Raw genomic sequence first — 11,077 nt, 5'->3', positions numbered from 1 at the left:
ATGGAATTATTGCCTGAGATGTGACATTTCCTCACCAATATGTTCTGTACTCAGCCTCAGGTTATTAGGTAACTACGAATTTATTTGTAACCTTCATGTGTGTGCATGTGTGTCTCATGGACTATTGATATAAATATTAATCAAAGGTAATGGCCTACTACCGTAAAGTCGAAACTCATAAGTTAATTTCATCAACTACAGTAGCACATTTTACTTTTCTTTAAAGATGTCAAATGCATTAACAAATCAATGAATGACACATGAATGAATGAATGAATGCACAACTTTTCTTTATATGTTCAGTATTTTTTTCCTTCCACAAAACAACAACAAACAAGTCTGAAAGGGTTTCACGGCAAACCTTTAATCCTAGACAAGGGAAGACGAGAGATCAATACATTAGAATAGCCACGGTGAGATGTAATTGATTGATGATGATTGATGAATGATTTTGACGCATTACGAATCCTTGCCTTTTGGGTCGCCGAACAGTTTGATCCAGTAGTGCGGCTGTGATAAGTCCCATTAGATAAATAATAATAAATTTCTTCGTAAAAAGCGTCAATGTTTTCCCTCCAACGACTGGAAAGTTGCCTCACCAATCACAATCGTCGACATCTCAGCCAATCCTGTAGCGTAAAACGTCTCAGCCAATCCTGTAGCGTAACGTCATCTGTAGGCGAAGGACCCCGAATGGATCTGGCAGGCCGAACACATATGGTACCGACACCGTACTTCCTGAGAGAGAAGAGCTTTGCAGTATTTTTTTCACAGTATGCCTTTGTTAGAATGCAAGTACTATTTGTATTTTATGCAAAGGAGATTCCGCTGTTAGTTTGTTGTTGAAAGCGCGTCCTTTGTTTTCTGATCAGGCACTTTTATAGCCACACTGTTATCGTGTCCTTGTATGGTTCAATTACACATCGAAATCAAATATTAGGTCATTTTATTTTATTTTATTTTATTTACTACGATTACATATTTCCGTTTATATCCACAAATTAATTGTCAAGCATTCAAGGCTTTCTAAAGCCATTTTTTTTTTATAAGGCACTTTTGTCGCCACCGTGTTGTGGGGTCCTTGCAGTTGACTTCCTGGTCCACGTAGATTTGTTTTTCCATTTTTATGTAGTTATCATACGATGACATTTGCCCATTTGCACGCAAACGACATTACGCTCACTTGCTCACCAGTTCAGCCTCGGAGATAACACTGTCGCAAGAGACAATTTTTGACATTTGGACGTCGTTTAAAACGGTAAGATGGAGGTAGGGAGACATAGCTTGAGCTGGGCAGCTAAATCTCTTAGCATTACCACAATACAATCTTACATTCAAGCGCCCTATTTACTGATCGTTCATTGTTCCAAAAAAACATTTAGAGATATTGAGGTAGTCCACTCTAATCAACCCATGAGAACTTCTTTCGTTCCTTGAAAAGGCGCTATGGTCTTCACCTGCTGGTAGTGGATTTTTTTCCCCCTTGTAACGATACCTTGTTACAGATAACCGTTTGTCACACTTTGGGCGCACGTTTTTCTAAATCAAACAATCTTAGATGAGTTAGAAATGTGTTTTGGATGCCAGTAATAAAAGCTGCCCCTTGGCTTTTAGGCAGCTCCATCAGCTTTTTATAACTGCATGGAATGTTAGCAGGGTAGTTTGCACCCTAGTGACTTTTTTTTTTTTTTTTTTTTTTTTTTTTTGTATTGACAGTGGCCTCTCTGTAAGGCATCTTAAAGACTGTAGGTTTGCATTCGAAAATAATACCATGTTGTGCCTTTAACTCTTGAGAATAAATACTTTAGTTTACCCACCAAAAAAAACACAAAAAACAAACAAACACAAAACCCTAGGATAGTGCTGTCACACCTAGCCTTTGCATGAACTGCTTGGAAGAGCTGCATAATGTCTTATAAGACAACCATAACAATCCAATTTCAATCAAAGTCAGTTAATTTTCTTTGTGTTTTCCAACAGCACGCAAAATGTCCTGGTTTGTCGAGTTTGCCGGAAAAGCCGAACATTTCCTGAATCAAGTCGACCAAGGTGCTGCCACCGCTTTGAGCAAAACTCAGACAAAAACATCCTCCATTGCATCATACTACGACGGAGATGGCGCAGCGGTCAATCCTGAATACAAGGCGGAGACCAGTGAAGTTTCTACCTACGCGTCAAGCTTCATCTCTTCAGCGGCGGGCAACATCAAGAAGGCCGCATCTGCTCCTGTGAACACCTCGGTTCCCAAGCAAGCATCGGCAAAAACTTCCAAGTCCTTCATCTCTGCCTCCTCTTCCTCTGGCCTCGCGAAGCGCAAAAAGAGTGCGCTTGATGTGGACGATGACATGCTGTTTGACTTTTTGAACAGCTCGGAGCCGCCAGTCAGTACCCATCGCGACCCCAGGAGGGATGCTAATGTTAAAGTGGCGGTCGAAGAGGCTAAACGCCAGACTCCGACTCCTCCTTCCACCGACCTGCTGCTCCCATCCTCACCGCCATCAACACATAGCATGTCCCGGGCGTCCAGCCTTGGTTCTCTGTCTGCTCACAGCATGAAAGCGTCAGAGGAGACCCCGGAGAAAGAGCAAAACCAAGGTATGGCGCACATTTTGAAAGAATTGAATAGGGTGTGGAGTGTGGACTACCTTTTTTGTCAGATGAGAGTCTGTACTGTATGCCGCCTCCTGTGTCAGCGATATACGTTTACGTACACCCACAATTTAAATAACGCATGCAAATTTATTAAAATAGAAAATATCCATCCATTCATCCATTTTCTTAACCGCCTCTTCCTCACAAGGGTCGCGGGGGTGCCGGAGCCTATCCCAGCTGGCTTCGGGCAGTAGGCGGGGTACACCCTGAACTGGTTGCGAATAGAAAATAGAACAATTTTTTTCCTACTATGCAAGAGCACAGAAATGTGAGAATATTTACTGCTGAGGCTGATATTTTTTTGGACAATATGAAATTAAACAAGGTCGATTAGATTAGCAAACTATAGATTAATTTAATTAATTTGTAATTATAATTTGTTAATTAGATAATCAATTTTTTTATTTAAATAATCAATCTTTGCACATCTGGATAGGTATTTTAGATTAGATAGAAATGTATTTTCATTTCTGTCAAGTGTTGATTAGTAGATGCAAATAAAGAGTAAACTGCAGTTTTATACAGCATATGGAATGCTAAACTGTGGAGTGTTATTAAAATAGAAAATGTGTGCTTTCACAATAATTTAAAGTTTAAAACAAACAACTAAGGTTAAAAAATAAATTAAAAAATATTTTATGCATTTTAAAATTTAGTCTAATGAAGTAATGAACTTTAAATAATGAGATGTTTATTAATATATTAGTCTCTGTCCAACAAAAAGGTAAGATCTCGAAATTGTCTGTTTTTAAATTTGCATCGGATTAGTCATTTTTTTTAACTCATTTGCTCCCAAAAACGTATAAATACGATCTATTTTACACATTATCATGCTCCCAAAGATGTATTCATACGTTTTTTGTTTTGGTTTTTTTTTTGTGTTTGTTTTTTTTTATTTATTTATTTTATTTTATTTTTTTATTTTTTTTATTTTTTATTTTTTGCTAGAGCATACTGAAGGCTTTAATGCAGCCTCTGAACTGAAGAGAATGATTGAAGCAATGGTAGTTATTACGAAAACAGCCAGCAGGTGGCAGCAAAGTAGAAAAGCTCAACCAGGGCCATGTTGAAACAGGGTGTTTTCCCCACTGTTTTAAACAGATTTGTGAATAATGATGAAACTTAACTATATGCTAATGCTAATTGCTGCAAAACTGAAACAGATAGAAATATACTTTTTTTTTCCTGATGAAAGAAGAGATTCTAATCTTTGTTTTGGTAGGTTTCATGTTTGTATAGCAACAGAACACAATATTCTGTGGGCCTTGCTAAAATCAGTTAAAATCCAATAAAACAGTTGGAAGCAAAAGAGGTTGCTTCAGTCAAAATGGCTGGGAGTGAATGAGTTAAATAAAAAAGAAAATTTTCATGTCTTAAATTTATAAATCTGCAAAAACAATTCAACTTAACATATATTAGAGTAAAATACAATAAAATATTGTCATCCAACAAAAAGAAATTAAACTCCTTTGTCTGCCATCTCAGCCAGGCCAGACTCAGCTGAGACTTGCGACTCGGGCTTAGCTCCCTCTCAGGAGTCCGTCCAACAGGAGTCATGCGGTCCCCCAGATGAGCCGCAGGGCCAGGTTCTGTCCAGCCTGCGTCTGGAGAACCAACTCCTGCGTAGTGAGGTGGCCTCACTCAACCAGGAGATGGCCTCGGTCATCCAGCGATCAAAAGACATGCAAGAAGGTAGGACTGATTTTTATTGACTCATTCAAGTTTCCCATGCTTGATATCTTGATCCCTGTCGCTCCGCACGCAGAACTGAGCACCGCCCGGCTGCGCGCCGACAAACGTGACGTCGAACAGTCTCAGAGCGACCGTGCGCTCCGGGGCATGCGCGCGCAGGTGGACGACCTGAACGAGACGCTGGCCGCCAAAGACGGACAGCTCGCCGTGCTCAAAGTTCGACTGGACGAGGCCGACCAGCTGCTGAGGAGCCGCAGCGTGGCGCTGGAGGAGGCGCAGAAGGAGAAGTCCAGGTGCGATCTCTTGTTTTTAGGTCAGGTGCATTTTTCTGAAGAAATTGTCTAGGATGCTGCTGTGCCGTTTAGGATTTTGGAGGACCACACAGAAGGGAGCAGCATGCACTCGCAGGCTTTGGAGAGCATACACGACAGGTTGCGAGAGGCTGAGCAGGCCGTCAAGAGGGAAGAAGACAACTTTCGACAAATGCAGGTGAGGTTTTTTTTTTTTTTTTTGGTCATTCTTTTGGTCATTGAAGTGATTTTTTTATTTATTTACTTTTTATTTCATTTTTTTATTTTATTTATTGTATTTTTTTTTTTACATTTGTTAAATTTTGAAATTTAAGGAAAGTACTCTTTGTAGCTAACTATAATTTTTTTTTTTTTTTTTATACATTTCATAGTTTGACAGAACAGTGAAACAGTCCCTCAAAAAGAGTCCAATGTGGCCAGTTTCAATCTGTTTATTACAAGACAGTATTTACAACCCTCCAGCCAATCGCAGAGCGGGGGGGTGGCGTGTCGCAAACGGGGCCGGCCGAACGTGTCAGCTGCGTGACGTCACTCCCGCAGCAATTTGAAAGCACGCACGGATTTTTATTTATTTTTTGGGTTGTAAATACTGTCTTTCCACAGAAACGTCCCGCTGTTTACAAAACAAACACAAAATGGCAAAATACAGGCTGGGGGTGTGGGGGTTTAGGACGAAATTACCACAAAACATTAACAAAAACACAGATGTGTAGACTGAGAGAAAGTTAAAGTGTGCACATCCTGTATGTAAAAAGTGCATTTTCCTGAGTGAATCTGGCAGACAGCCCCTTTAATGTGGCTATGGCTCCATGAGTGTATCCGAACACATGGAACCACACTGCCCCTCAGTGGCCAAATCAAGTACAGCATGTAAAAACGCTCCCAATAAAGGCATTCATTAACAAGGGCATCAGCCTAAAATAATTTAATTAAAATCAATTTTGGGACATTTTATATCGATTCTGAGTGTTAGTAATCTCACGAGAATCGATTTTCTTGGCGCACCCCTATTTGTTTAGAGCGAATACGCCAGCCGCCAGTCACGTTTGGAGTGCGAGCGGGAGAGCCTCGCCGAGGCGTTGACCGCGGCGGAGAAGCGCGCCGCGATGGAGAAGCTCCGCGTGGACGGCTTGGAGCAGCAGCTGAGGAGCGCCAAAAGTGCCGCTGAGGCTGCCAAGCACGAGCTGCAAGACTACAAGCACAAGGCCTCGCGCATCCTACAAGTAAGCCTGCCCTCCACCAGCACCACGAAAACAGTGGTTCTCGACTGGTCGGTTGGGATCCAAAAGGTTCACGGGCAGGAAGTAAAAAAAAAAAAAAAAAAAAAAAAAGTTTTATTTTGTGGCCTAGAAGTTTTTTTTTTTTTTTTTAATTAATAAACATTTTTACTGTAATTATGACTTCACTACTTGGCCTGTCACATAATTACGAATACTATATCAAATTATAATTTGATATAGTAATAAATAAATAAAAGAAAGCACTAATTTAACAATCACTAATTTATAAGATGTGCGTCTAATATCAATTAACATTAAAGAGTAAGTCAACCCCCCAAAACAATTCTTGACAATATGTTCTATGCAGCCCTACTTGTCTAAATACGGTATTTTGGTTAATATTGTGTTAGTGGAATATGAGTGTTAGGTTTACCTGTTTGACATTTATTAAACACAACATAAAGGAGAGAAGACACTCAGTTCAAAGCTCGTGAGGAGAGAAACTGACTGATACAATTCATTACTGCACTTGGAAAAAAAAAATCCCCTCATAGGTCTTCCAACCCTAATAATGCAAAACATAGTTGGAACATATTGTACTTGTTTGTCTATGTGTGTGTGCATGTGAGTGGAAGATTGCTGAGTACATGTGTGGTCAAGTTTGCAATCATTTCTTAACAGAAAACATGAGGCCTCAGCAGACTGGCTCTAACCATTCTGATGCGTTAGATTGTCTGGTTCTTGTGCTTCTTGAGTCATCTTTTGTTAAGATAACTTATAGCTAGGCTATGTGAATGTGAGTGTGGAGTAGAGCAAAGCATTCTTCATTGCCACAAATGTATGTTAACTTGTATTTTCAATTATTCCTACAATGAGTTAAGCAGCAAAATCCAGCAGTATCACTTGCTGTCACGTGAAAATGACATCACAGTTGCTCAGGTCTCTGGTAACACCCAATCACAGCACAGCTTCAGAAAACAGCTGAGCTGTGATTGGTCGTTGCCTGAGCAACTGTGATGTCATCTTCAGTCGACAGTAAGTGGCAAAATGGCCGCCCCCTGAGATGGATAAAAATGGCTGGATTTTGCTACATAATTCATATTCCAAAAATGTAATATTAATAAGTGTCATGTTTAGACTAATGAGGTCACATATAACATATCTGTCAGGTTTACCTGTTTGACATCTATTAAACACGACACAAAAAGGAGAGAAGACACTCAGTTCAGGGCTTGCGAGGAGAGAAGAGAGGAACTGACTGATACAATTCACTTCTGCACTCTGAAGATTCCTCTCCTCACCCTCTCTTTTTATTTGATTTCCACGCCCCAGTTACATCAGTGTTCCAACCCAAGGCATAGTTGGAACACAGTGTACTTGTTTGTCTATGTGTTGTGCATGTGAGTGGAAGATTGCTGAGTACGTGTGGTCAAGTTTGCAATCATTTCTTAACAGAAAACAGGCGGCCTCAGCAGACTGGCTCGAACCATTCTGCTGCGTTAAATGTTGTGGTTCTTCAGCTTTTTGAGTCATTTTCAAATTGCCAGGCTATGTGAATGTGAGTGGGAACAGAGCAAAGCATTCTTCATTGCAAGCAGAAGCAGTTCTTCTTTGCAGCAAATGTATGATAACTTTTTATTTACAATTATTCCTACAATATAAATGTCAAGAAATGTTTAATGTCTTCTGCTTTAAGTCCAAAGAGAAGCTGATCAGCAGCCTGAAGGAGGGCTCCGGTTTGGACTCCCTGGACGGCAGCAGCACGTCCACTCTGGAAATAGAAGAGCTGCGCCACGAGAAGGAACTGCAGTTGGAGGAGATCCAGAAGCTGCAAGGCCAAATGCACTCGCTCCGGACAGAATTACAGGTAAGAGAAATGACAAGGAAAATGAGGAGAAAAGCTTCATCACCCAGATCTAGTCGGAAACGATTAATTCGACGTATGGCTTCGACCTGCAGGATTTGGAGAGCCAGTCCCTCGCCGAGGCGGAAACGTGGCGGCAGCAGACGGCGCAGTTTGAGGAAGAGCAGGCAGCGCTGAACCGCGTCAAACAGGAGCTGGAAGCCGAGGTGGAAAGGCAAAAGCAGGTGAGAAAGGGGTTGATGATGTCACGTCGTCTCCAAATGGCACATTTGGATGTTTTAGTCAAACTCTTGGCGGTGTTCTCAGGAGCTGCGCTATTTGGAAGAAGAGCAGAAACGTGCCAAAAGCAGCCTGCAGAGCCGAGTCAAAGACAGAGAAGATGAAATTCAGAAGCTCAGGAATCAGGTCAGTCAGACTACACGTCAGTCACAGTGCAATTCAGAATGGCAAGATTTAAAAAACAAAATAAAAACTTAGTTCATTCATCTTTAAATGGATACTTACTTGACTCATTGAAAAACATTCAGCAGTGAAAAGTTATTTTGTCCAGAATGAATTTGATAACTTCTTTATTTTTCATGTACAATTAATACCTTTAAAAACTAATTTTTCTACTTGCTGTTGACTGATGATGACATCACCTGTGCTGCGGAAATAGGTAAGACCAATCATGGGTTTGGTCAAGTAAACTGAGCCATGATTGGTCGTTACCTACTTTCTCAGCCCAGGTGATGTCATCATCAGTCGACAGCAAGTACAAATATTACTTTTTTTAAAGCTATTAATTGTACATGAAAAATAATGAAGTTACCACATTAATTATAGACAAAATATTAACTTTTTACTGCTGAAAATGGTTCAATGAGGCAAGTATCCCTTTAATATTATTGCTTCATTTTTGCTAATGTAAAGCTTTTTCATTTTTTTTCTTTATTGGTTACCCATAACACATCTTAGTGTCTCACACTAAATTGGCTTATATGGTCTCCTGTATACTTTTTAATATTAATTTTAAATAGTTTTTATTTATATGCTATTATTGTTTCTGCGTATTTATTTCAAAATTTATTTCATTTTATTTATATAGGTTATCAAAAAGATCTGTTCTATTTTATTATTCATTTCTATATATTAATATTTTTTGTTAGTTACTTTTTTCCCCCCAGAAGTTACCCACAAAAAGGTGTTAAAAGCCCTCCATGTTCCTTTTATTTTTAATTAATATTTTATGTTTTTATTTTATTATTTTTCACTGATATCAAAATGTATTTGGAATTCATGTGTAGTTTTTTTTGTAGTTTTATTTTCTTATTTGTTGTTACGTTTTAGCATTAGTTTTTTTGTTGTGAACTTTTGTATTCTTATTTTTGACAAGTCAACTGCAAGTCCTAAGATTAAAAAAACAAAAAAAAAACAGAATTGCAATACATTAAGAGCACCCAACTTCAATTTCACATCCTTGTTCATGTCGATGCTTATTTTATTTCCTTCCAGTTGACCAACAAGACGCTGAGCAGCAGCAGTCAAACGGAGCTGGAGAACCGCCTGCACCAACTGACTGAAACGTTGATCCAGAAGCAGACCATGCTGGAGGCTCTGGGCACAGAGAAAAGCTCGCTTGTCTTCCAGCTGGAGCGCCTGGAACAGCAGCTCAAGAACACCCAGGGGGGTCCGGGCACTGGGGGACCCGCCATCAACATGAGCGGCGTCGAGGGGCCGGGTAACCTACTGTCGTGCTCGCCGCTTTTGATGACCAATAAACTTGTTGTATTTAATTTTTTTTTTATGTTTAGGGGCCAGACAAAGGAACATTCCGGTGCTTTTTAGCAATGAAGAGAGTCCTGGTGTTTATGGGCGGGTGCAAAAGGCGGCCAGCACCATCGACCGCTTCAGGTAAAAAGCGCGAGTCCTGAACATGAGACTGCATTACCCACAATCCACTTGGGTATAGTTTCTCTTTCTCTTATTGCAGCATCAGACTGGGGATCTTCTTGAGGCGCTACCCCATGGCCAGGGTTTTTGTCATCTTGTACATGGCGAGTATTTGTTTGAAACCCTTGTTAGGTTGGAAATAAAATGTTTAACTTGACCTCCCATTTTATATCTTTTATTTTTTTTTTATACTTTGATGAGGGAAAAACACATCACAAACTTATTGACTAAACATATTTTATTACAGATTCTTTACATTTCAGATTTTTTATTTTCTTCATTTTTTTTTTAACTCGATGATAAAAAGTTATTAAATAGGTTCTGTTTTATTTATTTATTTTTTACACTTCCTATTTGTTAGGTTTTTAAAAGTCAACCACAAAAATGTATTAGGAGCTAAAAATTTAAATTTTTATTCTATTTACATTTTCATTACATTACTGTTATTTTTTTATTCATGTCAAAAAAAAAATATTTCTTGAATATTTTTTAAGTAATTATATTGTCTGTTATATTTATTTTTTCAATTGTTTATTTTTATTCTATTTTTTTCATTTATATTTATTGCCAATTCAAATGTTATTTAATTGTAAGTCATTTCTGTATTTTTTTTTTCCCCAGTAGTTTGACCACAAAAATGTCTGTCCATGTTCTATTTGCTCTCTGCTTGTTCTCTTATTTGATTTCGTTCGTTTTTTTTTTGTTTTTTTTTTGTTTTTTTGTTTTTTTAAATGGTTAAACATGCAGTGGGTCACATTGACCCATGAGCATTTTTTTTGTGTAGCAGAGAAACATGAATGTACAGTAAACAAAGGTTTAGAAGCTTGGATGAAAAAGCGTTACTTTCACCTGCTAACCTCTTGACTGGTTTTGCAGGCGGTGTTGCACCTATGGGTGATGATTGTGCTCTTGACCTATTCTCCGGAAATGCACCACAGCCATCCCGACGGAAGCTAGGTGAAAATGTCACCGGCAGCTTTACTGTGTGGGGCTCCGGGATCAGACTTTTTTTGTTTGTTTTGGCTTGTTGCACATATAGACACTTGGAGTTTTATTCTCCCATTTCCCAACTGACAACAGCATTACGTTGGAGCAAAATTACTGAGAGGTATTCCACTTTTGCAGTCTCACGAATAGTAATCGGGATCAAAGCTGCCCTGCATCAGCGGCGTGCAGATAGTAATGCAATGTTGAAGGTGTACCTGCTTGTGTTCAAAGGGACATAATCGTCGAAGATGTGTTTCGCACGCTACTGCCCCGTGTTCATTGTTCTTCCCCTGCTGTCAGACTTTTGAGAGATTGAGAAATTGTATTTAACAATGTAAAAAGATTATTTTAATAAATGACAGAAATATTACAGTGTCAACTTGTGTTCATTTTGTGTCCTAGGTGTGGATTTGTCCTAA

The 11,077-nt window shown here is 39.2% G+C and overlaps 1 protein-coding gene across 3 annotated transcripts; it reads left to right on the top strand.

Moving 5' to 3' along the window:
- Window positions 1–467: 467 nt before the first annotated feature.
- On the top strand, window positions 468–11,028 carry golga5 (golgin A5). 3 transcript variants are annotated; one of them, XM_077539313.1, is made up of 13 exons: window positions 468–720; window positions 1,981–2,595; window positions 4,138–4,344; window positions 4,418–4,637; window positions 4,710–4,833; window positions 5,675–5,878; window positions 7,572–7,742; window positions 7,835–7,963; window positions 8,046–8,144; window positions 9,234–9,459; window positions 9,533–9,632; window positions 9,712–9,775; window positions 10,548–11,028. In XM_077539313.1, the coding sequence occupies exons 2-13, from the start codon at window positions 1,989–1,991 to the stop codon at window positions 10,626–10,628; spliced, it is 2,232 nt and encodes a 743-aa protein (XP_077395439.1). In that variant the 5' UTR covers window positions 468–720; window positions 1,981–1,988; the 3' UTR covers window positions 10,629–11,028. The 3 variants fall into 3 exon arrangements, with proteins under 3 accessions (XP_077395439.1, XP_077395437.1, XP_077395438.1); XM_077539311.1 differs by having other exon boundaries at window positions 719–791; XM_077539312.1 differs by lacking the exon at window positions 468–720 and adding an exon at window positions 1,023–1,258.
- The last annotated feature ends 49 nt before the right edge of the window (window positions 11,029–11,077 follow it).

The sequence above is a fragment of the Festucalex cinctus genome, chromosome 12 (genome assembly GCF_051991245.1).
Source record: "Festucalex cinctus isolate MCC-2025b chromosome 12, RoL_Fcin_1.0, whole genome shotgun sequence".
Taxonomy (NCBI): Eukaryota; Metazoa; Chordata; class Actinopteri; order Syngnathiformes; family Syngnathidae; genus Festucalex; species Festucalex cinctus.
The sequence above is the reverse complement of the archived record's forward strand: the minus strand, read 5'-3'. Positions and strand labels throughout refer to the sequence as shown.

Bases quoted from the DNA above. Each gene is read 5' to 3' on its own strand.
- golga5 (XM_077539311.1), top strand. The intron at 7,743-7,834 runs GTAAGAGAAATG...TTCGACCTGCAG, and splicing joins CGCTCCGGACAGAATTACAG to GATTTGGAGAGCCAGTCCCT. The intron at 7,964-8,045 runs GTGAGAAAGGGG...CGGTGTTCTCAG, and splicing joins AGGTGGAAAGGCAAAAGCAG to GAGCTGCGCTATTTGGAAGA.